The sequence below is a fragment of the Gymnoscopelus braueri genome (genome assembly GCF_963280865.1).
Source record: "Gymnoscopelus braueri genome assembly, chromosome: 3".
Taxonomy (NCBI): domain Eukaryota; kingdom Metazoa; phylum Chordata; class Actinopteri; order Myctophiformes; family Myctophidae; genus Gymnoscopelus; species Gymnoscopelus braueri.
The window spans coordinates 17,963,686-17,976,029 of record NC_137612.1 but is presented as its reverse complement, the minus strand read 5'-3'; the positions used below and the strand labels follow the sequence as shown (position 1 = coordinate 17,976,029).

Genomic DNA, 12,344 nt, shown 5'->3' with positions numbered 1-12,344 from the left:
ATTGAACAAAATAAATAAGTGCATAATGGGACAAATTCATAGCTTTCATGGAAATTAAAACCGTACTATCCTGACTCTCTATCTCGTACCGTTTCTCCTGTTCCACTTTGCAGGTCTGTCTTCAGAGGCTCAGCGGTTTGTGTGTACTCCATGGCAGACATACGAATGGTCTTCAATGGTCCTTTTGCCCACAAGGAAGGTCCCAATTACCAGTGGGTGGCGTACACTGGGAAGATCCCCTACCCCCGACCTGGGACGGTGAGTGTCACTCCGCCAGTGACCCCACACACCATTCTCACAGCAAGCAGGCACAATAGACAATTAGACATTAGACTCAAACCTCAGATAGGAACCATCTGACTGCATCTGCATAAGCAACAACATCTCTAGTAGTTATTCCCAACCTGTGGGCTGAGGCCAGCTAGTGGTCAGCTATGGTATTGCAAGAGGGCCCCCAAATAATTGGGAAACAGATTTGAATTTTAAGAGTTTAATGATAATATAACATTCATATAAATTAACATCGAATGACATGGTATTTTTCTTTAAAAGCTAAAAAAAAAATCATTGTGATACCGATAAATAGCAACTTAAAGTATACTCTGTTAGTTCCATTCATCCAAGCTGGGACACAATCAATTGATTGATCTATGATCATTAAAATAAACATGCTCTCAAAATTCACATGGCCCACCCATCTGACCACTTAACACGACAGCCAATTAAGTGGTCATATGGGTGGCCTGCCAACGCTTTCCAGATTTGTAAGTGTTCCCTGAATCCAGAAAAGGTTGGGAACGACTGATCTGGAGCAGCCTTCAAATCTGTTTTTGATGTTTATAATAATTCAAGATTTTGTGCTGTGGTTAACAGCTCTGATATTAATGCTCATTGCTCACCTCCAGTGTCCCGGTGGTACATTCACCCCCAACATGAAGTCCACCAAGGACTACCCAGACGAAGTCATTAACTTCATGAGGAACCACCCCACCATGTACAACGCTGTGTACCCAGTACACAAGCGCCCCCTTGTGGTTCGGACAAATGTGGATTATGAGTTCACCACCATCACAGTGGACCAGGTGACAGCAGCAGATGGCAACTATGAGGTGCTCTTCTTGGGGACCGGTGAGTGTCTTTCTAGAAACCAGAACAATTCAATTCAAACTTTATTCCAGACACACAGGGAGTCCATAGAGTACATACAACACAACAAATAAATAAAAACATTAAAAAATACACATAATCATACATAGAGGCTGACTCTCCAGTGTTTACGTAGCCTGGACGAGTACCGGAGACAGCTGTTCCCAGGATTGACTATATCCTCAATAGAACAAACCATAATCAGGTCATAATTGTGGCAAAATGTAATTATCATTTAGATTTAATTTTAATTTTAATTTTAATTTTAATTTTAATTTTAATTTTAATTTTAATTTTAATTTTAATTTTAATTTTAATTTTAATTTTAATTTTAATTTTAATTTTAATTTTAATTTTAATTTTGGCAATAGTCATTGTGTCTCCAATAGGCTCATGAACCATTGGTTTGGGGTCAGAATGGTGAATGACAAAACCTACTGAAAGTTAAACAATAGAGAGAAGAATCCTTCAAAAAAAGAAAAAAACATTCTTCACTATAAGAGTAAAGCCATCTCAGGCCTTTGTGCATAAGACAACGTTTAACCTATTAGTGTCATAGGGTTCATATTGTACCTGACTCCATTCTCTCGTAAATATTGGGAGTTTCTTACTGGTAGGGCAGGAGGATATGGTACATAACAGAGGAACAGAGATAAATAGGCAGAGGGGGGGGGGGGGGAGTTACAGTATGGGTATCCATCACCTTAATCTTAACCAGCGGTGTCAGAGAGATTATGTGTTTGTCTCCATGCTTTTGAACCTTTTGTACACCCAGAGAATGTCATCAGCCCCTCTAAGCACGCACTCCTAACATAAGGTACATAATTCCTTTTAGCTAGGTTCTTTGTGCGTTAGGTGGAAGAGGGGGTGGCGGTTGCGGGGGGGGGGGGCAGACTAATGTCTTTGTGTGCAATGGCGGCCTGCCCCACTGTGCCTTGGAGCCGCTGGAATGTCTGTCCTTTCAGCTGCTGTAAGAGACAGGCATTCAGCTCAGCGTCGGGGCACATCGGAGAAGTCATAATAAATCTCAGGTATCCTGCTCTCAGGAATTCCTAACTCGGCACAGGAATCAAACATGCCATTGGCTGGGGCACGTCTCGGAGAATTCCTCCAGTGCTCCAACAGACGTGGGTCAAGACGAGGAAATCAGGGCTCATCAAGAGGGATATCGTTACGGCGGTGACAGTTTTTACACTAAAGCAAGTAGACCAGAGTCATTGGGCGAAGGTTAATCTGAAGAGTACAGTAAGAACTGGGGGTATGATGATTAGCTGTCACTCTATAGCAGGTTGGGAGAATAGAATGAAGACCCTAGAGGTGGATTTGAGCGTTGTGTGGGGGGTGGGGGGGGGGGCTGTCTCAGATTGCAGCAGGTGTGCGTAGGTGGTGGTGGCATGTGGTTAACAGGGGTGTGTTGTGCCCTGCAGACAAGGGGACCGTTCAGAAGGTGATTGTTCTGCCCAGAGACGACCTGCAGACAGAGGAGCTGGTCCTGGAGGAGGTTGAGGTGTTCAAGGTGAGCTCCACCATGTGCAGATCCGTCTGTGTTCCAGTGGATCATCAACCACACCCCTTTTCTTTGTTTTTACTTTATTCCCATACATATTGAATCACTGTAAAGATACCACATTTTGCTCACAATAAATCATCTTCCTGTTCAAGGTCCCTACTCCAATTACAACAATGAAGATCTCATCCAAAAGGGTAAGCATGTCTGTGCAACAGATTGCCTTGTGGGGCCTATATGTCTTTACTGGGATAAAGAGCAAGAGAGAGGGAATGAAATCAATGAAACGGGAAATAATTTGGAGATGTCACAAGCTACATGTATACAGCTGTGGAACTAATGCCTCCCTCCATAATTCATAGAGGGCCTGCATGCCTGCGAGAGACAATGACCAGAGAAATATGGAAAAAACATTAAGCGTTCAGTCTCGTCTTTCACCATGATTAAAATACTTGGCTTTCTCTGCAATACATGATGTGACGTCATTCTTCAGAAAGAATGGGAGAGAGTTCCTGCTATACAGTCTGCCAGAATGATGAATTCATAACAGCTGATCATAAAAAGTGAAGGTGCATTGTCATGAAAAAATGGCAACCTGAGCATTTTAAAGATGACCTCACCGTTACACCAGTCTGGATTAGTTGACTCGTTCTTCTTTAATGGTTTTAGCAGTTCAGATTGTGGAATGCAGATTGTCTAGCGCTGGCCTTTAACACACTGTCCTCTGTTCCCTTAAATAGCAACAGTTATACGTGTCGTCTGCGATGGGGGTGACACATCTGGCTCTTCATCGGTGTGATGTTTATGGCGAGGCCTGTGCTGACTGCTGCCTTGCTAGAGATCCTTACTGTGCCTGGGATGGCAAGTCCTGCTCACGCTACTCTGCCTCGCAGAAGAGGTGAGCACCAGCATGAGCCAAATTAACCAACTAACTTAGTGACCCACACACAACATTATGTATTGTTGCCTGACCTTGATGGTAAATGAGTCTGCTGCCCGAATCGCTGACTGGCATTATTGGTCCTGAAATGGCAATCTTGAATATTTTAACAACAGTTTATTGCCTTTTATATTTGGGGTAAAGTGTCTTTACAGTTGCACTAATAAATGTACATTAGTGTGCGTATATCCTAACAATATTTGATACCTGTTGTAACCAGTGTCGTCAGTTATTTGGATAAAGTCACATTTTGCAATGACATGACTTTCGACCATGATGGAAAGTTGCATTATTGAGTTTTGATAGCTGAATGGCTTCATGTTTTGTGGAATGGCTTTGAATGGCTTGCAGTTGCTTTATAATATTTTCTCTCCTAATTCGGCGATACTGGTCGGACCCCTTTAGACGAAGCCGGAGGCAAGACGTTAAGTACGGGAACCCCATCCGTCAGTGTCGAGGCTTCAACTCTAATGGTAGGACTTCTCCTCTGTACTCACCCTGTATCTAGTCCCCTGAACTTCACATTGATGGTTATCTGCTATTAGACACATTTACCATAAGCCTGCTTTTTTATATACTTTATTGCTAACAATTCTTTCTTTCTTTTTTACATGTATAATAATTGTAACCAAATCTTTCTTTTTAACTTTTGCTCTTTCTAAAATGTAAATATAATATATTTACATTTTAGAAAGAACAAATGTTAAAAGAAAGAATAGAAAATAAAGAGATCCACATACATGGGAACGGCATGGCTTCATGTGGATCTCGTGCCAGCCTGTGACGTCAGTTGTCTATGACGTATCTATGACCTATGACTCCAAATTTGTAAAAATATAGAACATAATAATATGTGATACAAATAGAGTGGAGTACTTCATTGACTTCCTACCAGTGAGTGTGCAGAAGATAATTGGCACTGATTGGTCCAGAGGTTTGCAGGATTATCGCTGGATACACAGACACACAGGCCCGACCCTCTTATAGATGGTTAGCCTCCTGCAGAGCCATGCCGTAAAAACAAGAATCAAGAGTACATAAACCATAAATGTGCTTGAGTGAATGTGAACAGAAATGTATCTTTTAGAGGGCTGAGTATAGGCAGACCTCAGTTAGTGGACACATACAAAAATTACGTGTAAGAGGGGGGGGGGTTTGATTCCTCCACAGTGTATCCGGCTTTGCCGGCGTTCCAGTAAGCGCAGTTGGCCATGTCCACGGGCAGGAAGCCGGCAGGGGAGGGTGATGTTTGTCGCTGCACTAGCGACATCTAAGTTGGTCGGGGGCGCCTGTTCAGCACTCACCTCCGCACACGTTATGTCCTCCCGGTCCAACTCCTCACTGTCAGATGAAAAGAAGCAGCTGCCGCCTCCATGTGTATATGTTTATGGTTGTCTACACCCTCCCCAGACCACACAGTAGGGGTTGACAGTAATGGGGATTATATACACAGCTGAGGAATAGCCAATGACTAAATTGGGGAGAAAATACAGCAGCAATAAAAACAGTAAAAAATATTACAAATAATAACATGTCTCATATGTACGGATCTAGTGGTGTTTAAAGCATTCATATTCATAGTATTGGACTATATACGCATTTGTATAGATTGTCGGGCTTGTGATAATGCATGTGGCTACCATGGTAATATTGTAATATTTGTCTTTAACCCTGTAGTCAATAAGAACACATTGGAGATGGTGCAGTATGGGGTGGAGGGCAGCAGTACCTTCCTGGAATGTCAGGCCCGCTCTCCGCATGCCATCATCAAGTGGCATCTGCAGAGAGATAACAGTGACCGCAGGAAAGAGGTGAGCAGCCAGATTGTGTATTCGTCAAAAGTGCCAAAGTCACTGAACTCTTAAATCATAGATGGTAAATGGTGCATTTATATAGCGCCTTTATCCAAAGCTCTTTACAGTGTGTGTTACATGGTGGAGGCAGCCGTGCAAGGCACCAAACCTCCGTACAGGGCACCAACCTCTCATCTGGAGCAGTTAGGAGTTCAGTGTCTTGCTCAAGGATACGCAGCCAGGAGGAGCCGGGATTGAACCGGGATCCTTCCAATTCCCAAGCGGCCGCTCCACCACCTGAGCCAATGCTGCCTCAGCAATTATAAAAGTAGTGTCACTCGCTCTCCTGACAGGAGTTAATGACGGATGATTTCCTTTTTTAATCTAGGGATGAAATCAAGATGTCCTCGTTGGAAATGTTATTTGTGGGCCTCCATCTGAAAAATAATGCTACTTTTCATTTCGTTACCTAGAGAAGAGGAGGTTACATTTTGACAATATGTCACATTTGAAAAATGAGTACAGCATAATTCCTTCCAGGGTTGTGTTAGCATGATAAAGTGACGCAGGTACCGATTGCATGGCGCCTGTGTGTGTGTGTGTGTGTGTGTGTGTGTGTGTGTGTGTGTGTGTGTGTGTGTGTGTGTGTGTGTGTGTGTGTGTGTGTGTGTGTGTGTGTGTGTGTGTGTTTGTGTTTCCCCATAGACCTCCAACTATCCTTATCCCCAGGGGAAGGACACATAAAGGAGAAATGGTGAAACCCCCGTCTTACGATATGTAACCCTCAGGCGCTAGTTAAAGTTTTATTGTGGTACTGTGTTCTATTGCTGCCTTTCTTTTATTGACTGCTCTGCTGGATGCTCTGTATTCACACAGGGCAAGGCTGACTTTTGGCTCTGCTGTTGCCTTGCACATCTGATTCCGAGCACAAAAGCTGTCGTCACCTAATCAGAGTCCTGGATAGGGATATGCAGAGTCCTGGATAGGGATACAGGGGGACGTTAAAAAGGGGGAACGCAGAGTTGATTGTCTCTCTGTTTTTACCATATGGCTTGGGGTTAGTCATAAATAAAGTGATTATGACAGGGAAGGAATGCGCACATAGTCACAACACTGTTCAGCTTCTGAACAGTCTCTCTGGTCTCTCCATCCTCCTCACAGATGCGTTCTGACGGCCGGTTGCTGAAGACAGAGCAAGGCCTGCTGCTGCGTTCGCTGCAGCCCTCCGACTCGGGCATGTACCAGTGCACCGCCACGGAGAAGAACTTCAAGCACACGCTGGTCAAGCTGCAGCTGGTGGTGCTGTCGGGGCGGGCCGTTAACAACGTGCTGGTGGAGGGCGGAGGAGCAGGCGGCGGTGGCGTGATGGTGCCGTCCTCGCTCGGTTCCGCCCAGCAGTGGGCCCCCAGTGTGGGCCAGTACAAAGACCTGCTGACCATCCTGAGCCAGCCGGAGATGGGCCTGATCAACCAGTACTGCCAGGACTACTGGCAGCTGGGCGACCCGCTGCTGGGAAACGTCAAGGCCAAAGACCTTAAGGAGCTCAAAGAGCAGAAGAAGCCCCGCAACCGCCGACATCACGGAGCGAGGGGGGAGGGAGAGGAGGAAGAAGACGAGGAGATGAAGACATGAGGAGACGCAGACCATTTTTGTCTGACATGGCCTCGATCGCCCCACCCCCCAGCACCCTACCCTGTCCCCAACCACCCTGTGAAAACTGGTATAGACTCAATGAGAGTAAAGATGTGTGAAACGATCAAAACAACAAACCGACAAAAAGAGATAAACTGAGAGAAAAGAAGCTTAAGCCTGAGTTGTACTTAGTTGCGTGTGGGTGTCACACGCGGAAAATAGCCGATCTACAAGCTCACAACGTGTTGCAGTTCAACGCATTGTGAGCTTGTAGATCTGCTATTTTCAGTGAGTGACACCGGCACGCAACAAAGTATAAATCAGGCTTAACAAACAAAACCCTGCACACAGTAAGATATATGATACACAGTATTTATTGTAGGTTGTATATAGTATCATTCTGTGGATTTCTTTGTACTTATAGAGGGAAAAAAAACATGCTCTTTGTGTATAGGCAACTTTGGGGCGAATATTATTATTATTATTGACATTAATTTTATTGTTGCTGTTACTGTCACTTAAAAAGATCTCATTTGTCGCCAATCAACATCATCACATCATTATGACGTTGACAACTGTCTGGAATGTATGCACAGGCGTGTAAGCTGTTAGGAGTGAACTACGGGACGAGGAGTTATTTTGAATGGGGACGTGTACTGTGGATCACAGGGAATGGGATCCATGTTGTGTCTTGTTTGTATTGACTCAGTGCCAGGACTCTGAGATCCTGGCCTCACCAGAGTGACGTACGTACCTGTGAGACACAACCTCATCACGGCTGCATGTGGACAGAGACTTTTTTTTATTGCAAGGGATCCACAAATTGTTCTTGGTGTCAAAAAAAAAGAGGCATTTCCCCAATGGGAACCTAGACATCCCATGTGACAGTTAAAAATATCCCTACTACTGCAAAGTTGTAGGCTACTGGTATCTTGCCCTGATTGGCTACCTTCCATTTGCTGGTTGAGGCTTGATGCTAAAATGTTGCAACGTATTTGCTACTTGTTAGCTCAGATCCTGTTCAGGATTATGAAAATGTATATTTGTTGAGCAAAAGGATGGAAAAAAAGGATTTAAATCTCAATTGTACTTCTTTTTCTATATTTCCGCTAATATTTCCAGTGAAAATCTCAGATCAAATCACTTATCACAGAAAACGTTTAATGAAATGTCAAGGTTGGGTTCTTTTTTTTAATGAATTATCCCATTGGACTAAGTGCACATTAAAACCTCAGTGTTAATTCATCCATTTGTATATCTGAGTGTACAAAGGTAACCAAATGGATCTGTGTGAGAGTGTATAAATTAATCTTTTGGTTACATTTGTACACTCTCATAGTTAAATGAACACTGAAGATTTTACAGTGTGTGCGGTGCAATAAAGGGTCAAGGTTTTGCACAAAGGGCATTATTGTTTAACCTATTCAAAACATTGGCCATGGCCAAACACCGCAAGCACACTTTGGGAAAGTACGTTACTATGGTCAAACAGAGAGCACAATTCAACCGAAGGTGAATGATGTATGTGCCAAGAGAATTTTGACAAGGCAGCAGGCATGTTGAGGCTAATGTATATTTCATCGCACATCCCTTTCGATCAATGACATAATTTCAACTGAAAAGTCACTCAACATGTTTATTTTCCAGGTGAAAGTATGTCTTGTTTGTAGGGTGACCCTTGTTGAAAGGGGAGTGTGACAATGTATAAATTAGCCCTTAGTTCTGAGCATGAGATATTCAGATCCGTTGACATTCATGTGTGGGTTAAAACATTAAAAATAACACTTGTATACACAACAGAGCATTGTAACAATGTTGTGACACTAACCAAAATATTGGGAAGCTGGCTTTTCATTGTGTGCATGAACCTGTATCTGTAATGTAATTATGATAAGATGCTATGTGGTTGTCTTTCTGTTCTTCACCTCTTAACTGTTAATAATTGATGTGTACAGTATGCTCAGTGTCACCACAATATCTGAGGAGCATTCTCAGTGGCAGCAGAGAAATACTTAAAAGCTGGGTTATACGTAGTTGCTCATGGGTGTCACGCACCACAAATATCTACAAGTTCACAAGTTAACAATGTGAGCGGTGTTGTGAGCTTGTGGATCTGCAGTTGTTGGTGCACGACTAAGTATAAATAAGGCTTAAATGGGGTTGGCAACTCCTATACCTAAAGATCTTCTAACTGAAAACAATACTGTGTGTGTGTGTGTGTGTGTGTGTGTGTGTGTGTGTGTGTGTGTGTGTGTGTGTGTGTGCGTGTGTGCGTGTGCGTGTGTGCGAAACAGATAACATCAATGGACTTTAGTTGGGAAAATATAATGGTAAATGTAGGTGTGGTGGTGCAAGACTCCTGGATACAGCATGTTATGGTGTCTCTTTGACAGGTTTAGAAAGGCCTGTATAAGAGATTCCAACAAGTCTCTATGATCTATGTTTTATACAGGGGATCTTTTTCATTTCCTCTCTATGGGATTTTTGTTCATACCCAGAACCAGAGTCTCTCTTCCAACCAAAACCAGAGGTGTTACAGTAAAAAAAAAAAAAAATCAACAGGTGATGAACGGTTGTACAATTTGTTATTTTTAAGATGTGTCTTTAGTTTTTAAGTGTTTTTATTTGTTTTGTATTTTTGTTTTGCATTATCACTTAAGACTTTCTGAGAAAAAAAAGAAACAAAATGCACAGAGGTGATGTTATTGTTATGATGTGTAAATTACGTTTTCTTTCTCCCTTTTCATTGTTGTTGCCGACTAATAAATTAAAGCTCTATATTTTATAAGAATGGAATGTCCATACCCCTCCCCCTCCCTTCATTGTGATTGGCTTGATACTGGATGTGTCCATGTTCTTGTCCAGAACCCTCTGGATCCTTGGAATAAAGATGTACCTGTTAAAGACATGTACGCACATTTCTATGAGAGCATACTGTAATCATGCTTGTTGTATAGTAGAACAGCAGTTCTCAAACTTTTTAATGTCAAGGAAAGGACCCCCAAATTAGCGGCAGACCTCCATCTGAACATATTTTGTGCTATTTTCAAATATCTGTATGTTGGGTTAAAGTGGTTAAACTTATTTTGATACCAAATTAAGTAATTTTTGCTCGGGACCACCTGGAACCCACTTTGAGAACCCCTAGTAGAAGATCATTTGCTGGGGCAACCCAAAAGCAGTGTTTAAGGAGTGTAACACATGAGCTAAAATGCCTGACAGCGAGTTTGATTCTCGTGATCATTTTCTGCATGTCACTCCTACTTGTCCCTCAAGTGTACATGTGAATGTATGCTAACCCTTAACCCAACAAACCCCACCCCCCAGAATCTCAAATCCATCCATGGGGTCACGCAATATTAGCTGATTGACCAAAAGCCAACTATCCCACTTCACCCAGCCCTAGTGCAGGATAGAGCTTGTTCTCATCCAGTTGCTTATTTCTAACACAGCAGACTAGGCCAGATCCCCAGAATGCATGATATGAATTCCATCCCTTCATGAATCAAGGAACGCAGGCGATGGGAGGCTGAGTGTGGCTGCAGCGCCTCAGAGGGCAGGTCAGTCTTGCATGTGTTAGTCAGGCCCTCCAGGGTTGTACACCTCATAAAAAAAACTAGACTGCAGCAGAGAACAGACCCTTAACCCGTCAGCATGAGACTGACTCATATGATCTAGGTCAGGGTACAAAGTGACAGATAAAGAGGGGGTGTGTGGGCGAGGGTACAGTCAAATTATTAGTTAGCTCCCGTACCGCGCACACAGCTACTCACGGGGTCAGCATGCACGGACGCACGGACGTAAACACGCATGCGCGCACCCACCCACCCGCAACCTGCGTACACACGCACGCACGCACGCACGCACGCACGCACGCACACACACACACACACACACACACACACACACACACACACACACACACACACACACACACACACACACACACACACACACACACACACACACACACACACACACACACACACACACAGTAACAAGAACAATAATAACAATAACATCAAGTATAATGCCATATACTGCCATAATTCATGGAAACCCTTGGTCCACAGACAGGGGTCCGCGATCATCATCCATGGAAGTCTGCAAGACGATAAAGTACAAAAACACTGGGGAAGGAGTCACACGCACTGATGGGACGTGAATGCATACAGATGGAGAGGGGGAGGAGGAGAGAGGAGCTTGGTGAGTCATGAGAGGTCTCCCAGCAGTCTATAGTACACTGCATTCAGTCTTGATGGTTCAAAATCATATGTAGAAATTATTGATTCACCATGGGGAACATTATACTCCCCCTCTCAACCCAGTATGGGTCCATTTGAGGACAGCTCAGGAAAGAGTTCAGTTCACATGGCTCTGAAAGCCATGGCAGGCACCCAGGGGCATTACTTGGTGTCTGGGTATTACAGGAATCTATTGTCCCCCACTCCCCCATCCGGTGCTCTGTTCTGAGCTTATCTGATCTGAGATCAGATAAGCACGAGAAGCAGATGAGGAGTTTGACACCAATTGTGAATACATCATGCTAAATTACTAGGGCCCGCTCTCCCCGTCCCCAAAGTAGCCATTTAAAGTACGATGAGTCATCAACCATAAAGTGGATAGAACCACATCACTTCCAGTTCAGCCACCTCTGCAACTCACAGATGAATCAGAGACTGGCTTGTAACCAAGCTTCCAACATCATTAATGGACAGTAGACCATCAATAAAGAATTACATTATGAATAGGATCTAAAGGATCTTTGCTCCACAGAATCAAAGGACTTACTGTGCACCGGCACGCTTTACTGTACCACTACCCAAAAGAGTGTCATTGTTAGCCGCTATCTCGACTGTGTGCGGTGGGTGTGATGTCACATAATGCTTTGAGGCCAACATCGTTGGAGTGTCTTACAGATGAGGAATTCACCTCACAGTTCTGCTGTCCCTTATCAGTGTGTATGATCAAGTCGTCTGTGGCAGAGGTTGGCAGACATGGCATTCTGTGGGTATCAACCATCCATGCTGTCACTCTCGCAGCACAGACAGCTGAAGGACACTCACCACATTGTTGCAGCAGAGAGCCTCAGAAATCAGAACAGGGGGAGGCAGATGTTTTGCATGCCGTGAAACTGATCCTTTGTTCGTCATAGACATTCTTCAGAAGACCTACAGACTTGGTTACTGTTGCAGTCAAGGTCCTTTGAAGGGATGGAGAGCTGACCACAGTGCTTCAACCTGGATTGACTGGGAAACAAACTAAATTTATTTGATACTTGACAGAGAGTAGCTGTGTTACTGTTCTGTTGGTAAATGCTACTTTC

The 12,344-nt window shown here is 43.7% G+C and overlaps 1 protein-coding gene across 3 annotated transcripts in view; it reads left to right on the top strand.

The window, feature by feature from the left end:
• The window catches only part of sema3fb (sema domain, immunoglobulin domain (Ig), short basic domain, secreted, (semaphorin) 3Fb), a 68,623-nt gene extending 58,693 nt beyond the window's left edge, over positions 1 to 9,930 (top strand). For 2 of the 3 annotated variants that reach the window (XM_080424487.1, XM_080424486.1), the window contains 8 exons: positions 114 to 258; positions 906 to 1,128; positions 2,574 to 2,662; positions 2,809 to 2,850; positions 3,394 to 3,553; positions 3,986 to 4,066; positions 5,271 to 5,404; positions 6,548 to 9,930. In XM_080424487.1, the coding sequence (XP_080280613.1) occupies positions 114 to 258; positions 906 to 1,128; positions 2,574 to 2,662; positions 2,809 to 2,850; positions 3,394 to 3,553; positions 3,986 to 4,066; positions 5,271 to 5,404; positions 6,548 to 7,018 (1,345 nt within the window). In that variant the 3' untranslated portion in view covers positions 7,019 to 9,930. The remainder of the gene's footprint in view (positions 1 to 113; positions 259 to 905; positions 1,129 to 2,573; positions 2,663 to 2,808; positions 2,851 to 3,393; positions 3,554 to 3,985; positions 4,067 to 5,270; positions 5,405 to 6,547) is intronic. The other variant, XR_013932942.1, reaches the window with a different exon arrangement.
• The last annotated feature ends 2,414 nt before the right edge of the window (positions 9,931 to 12,344 follow it).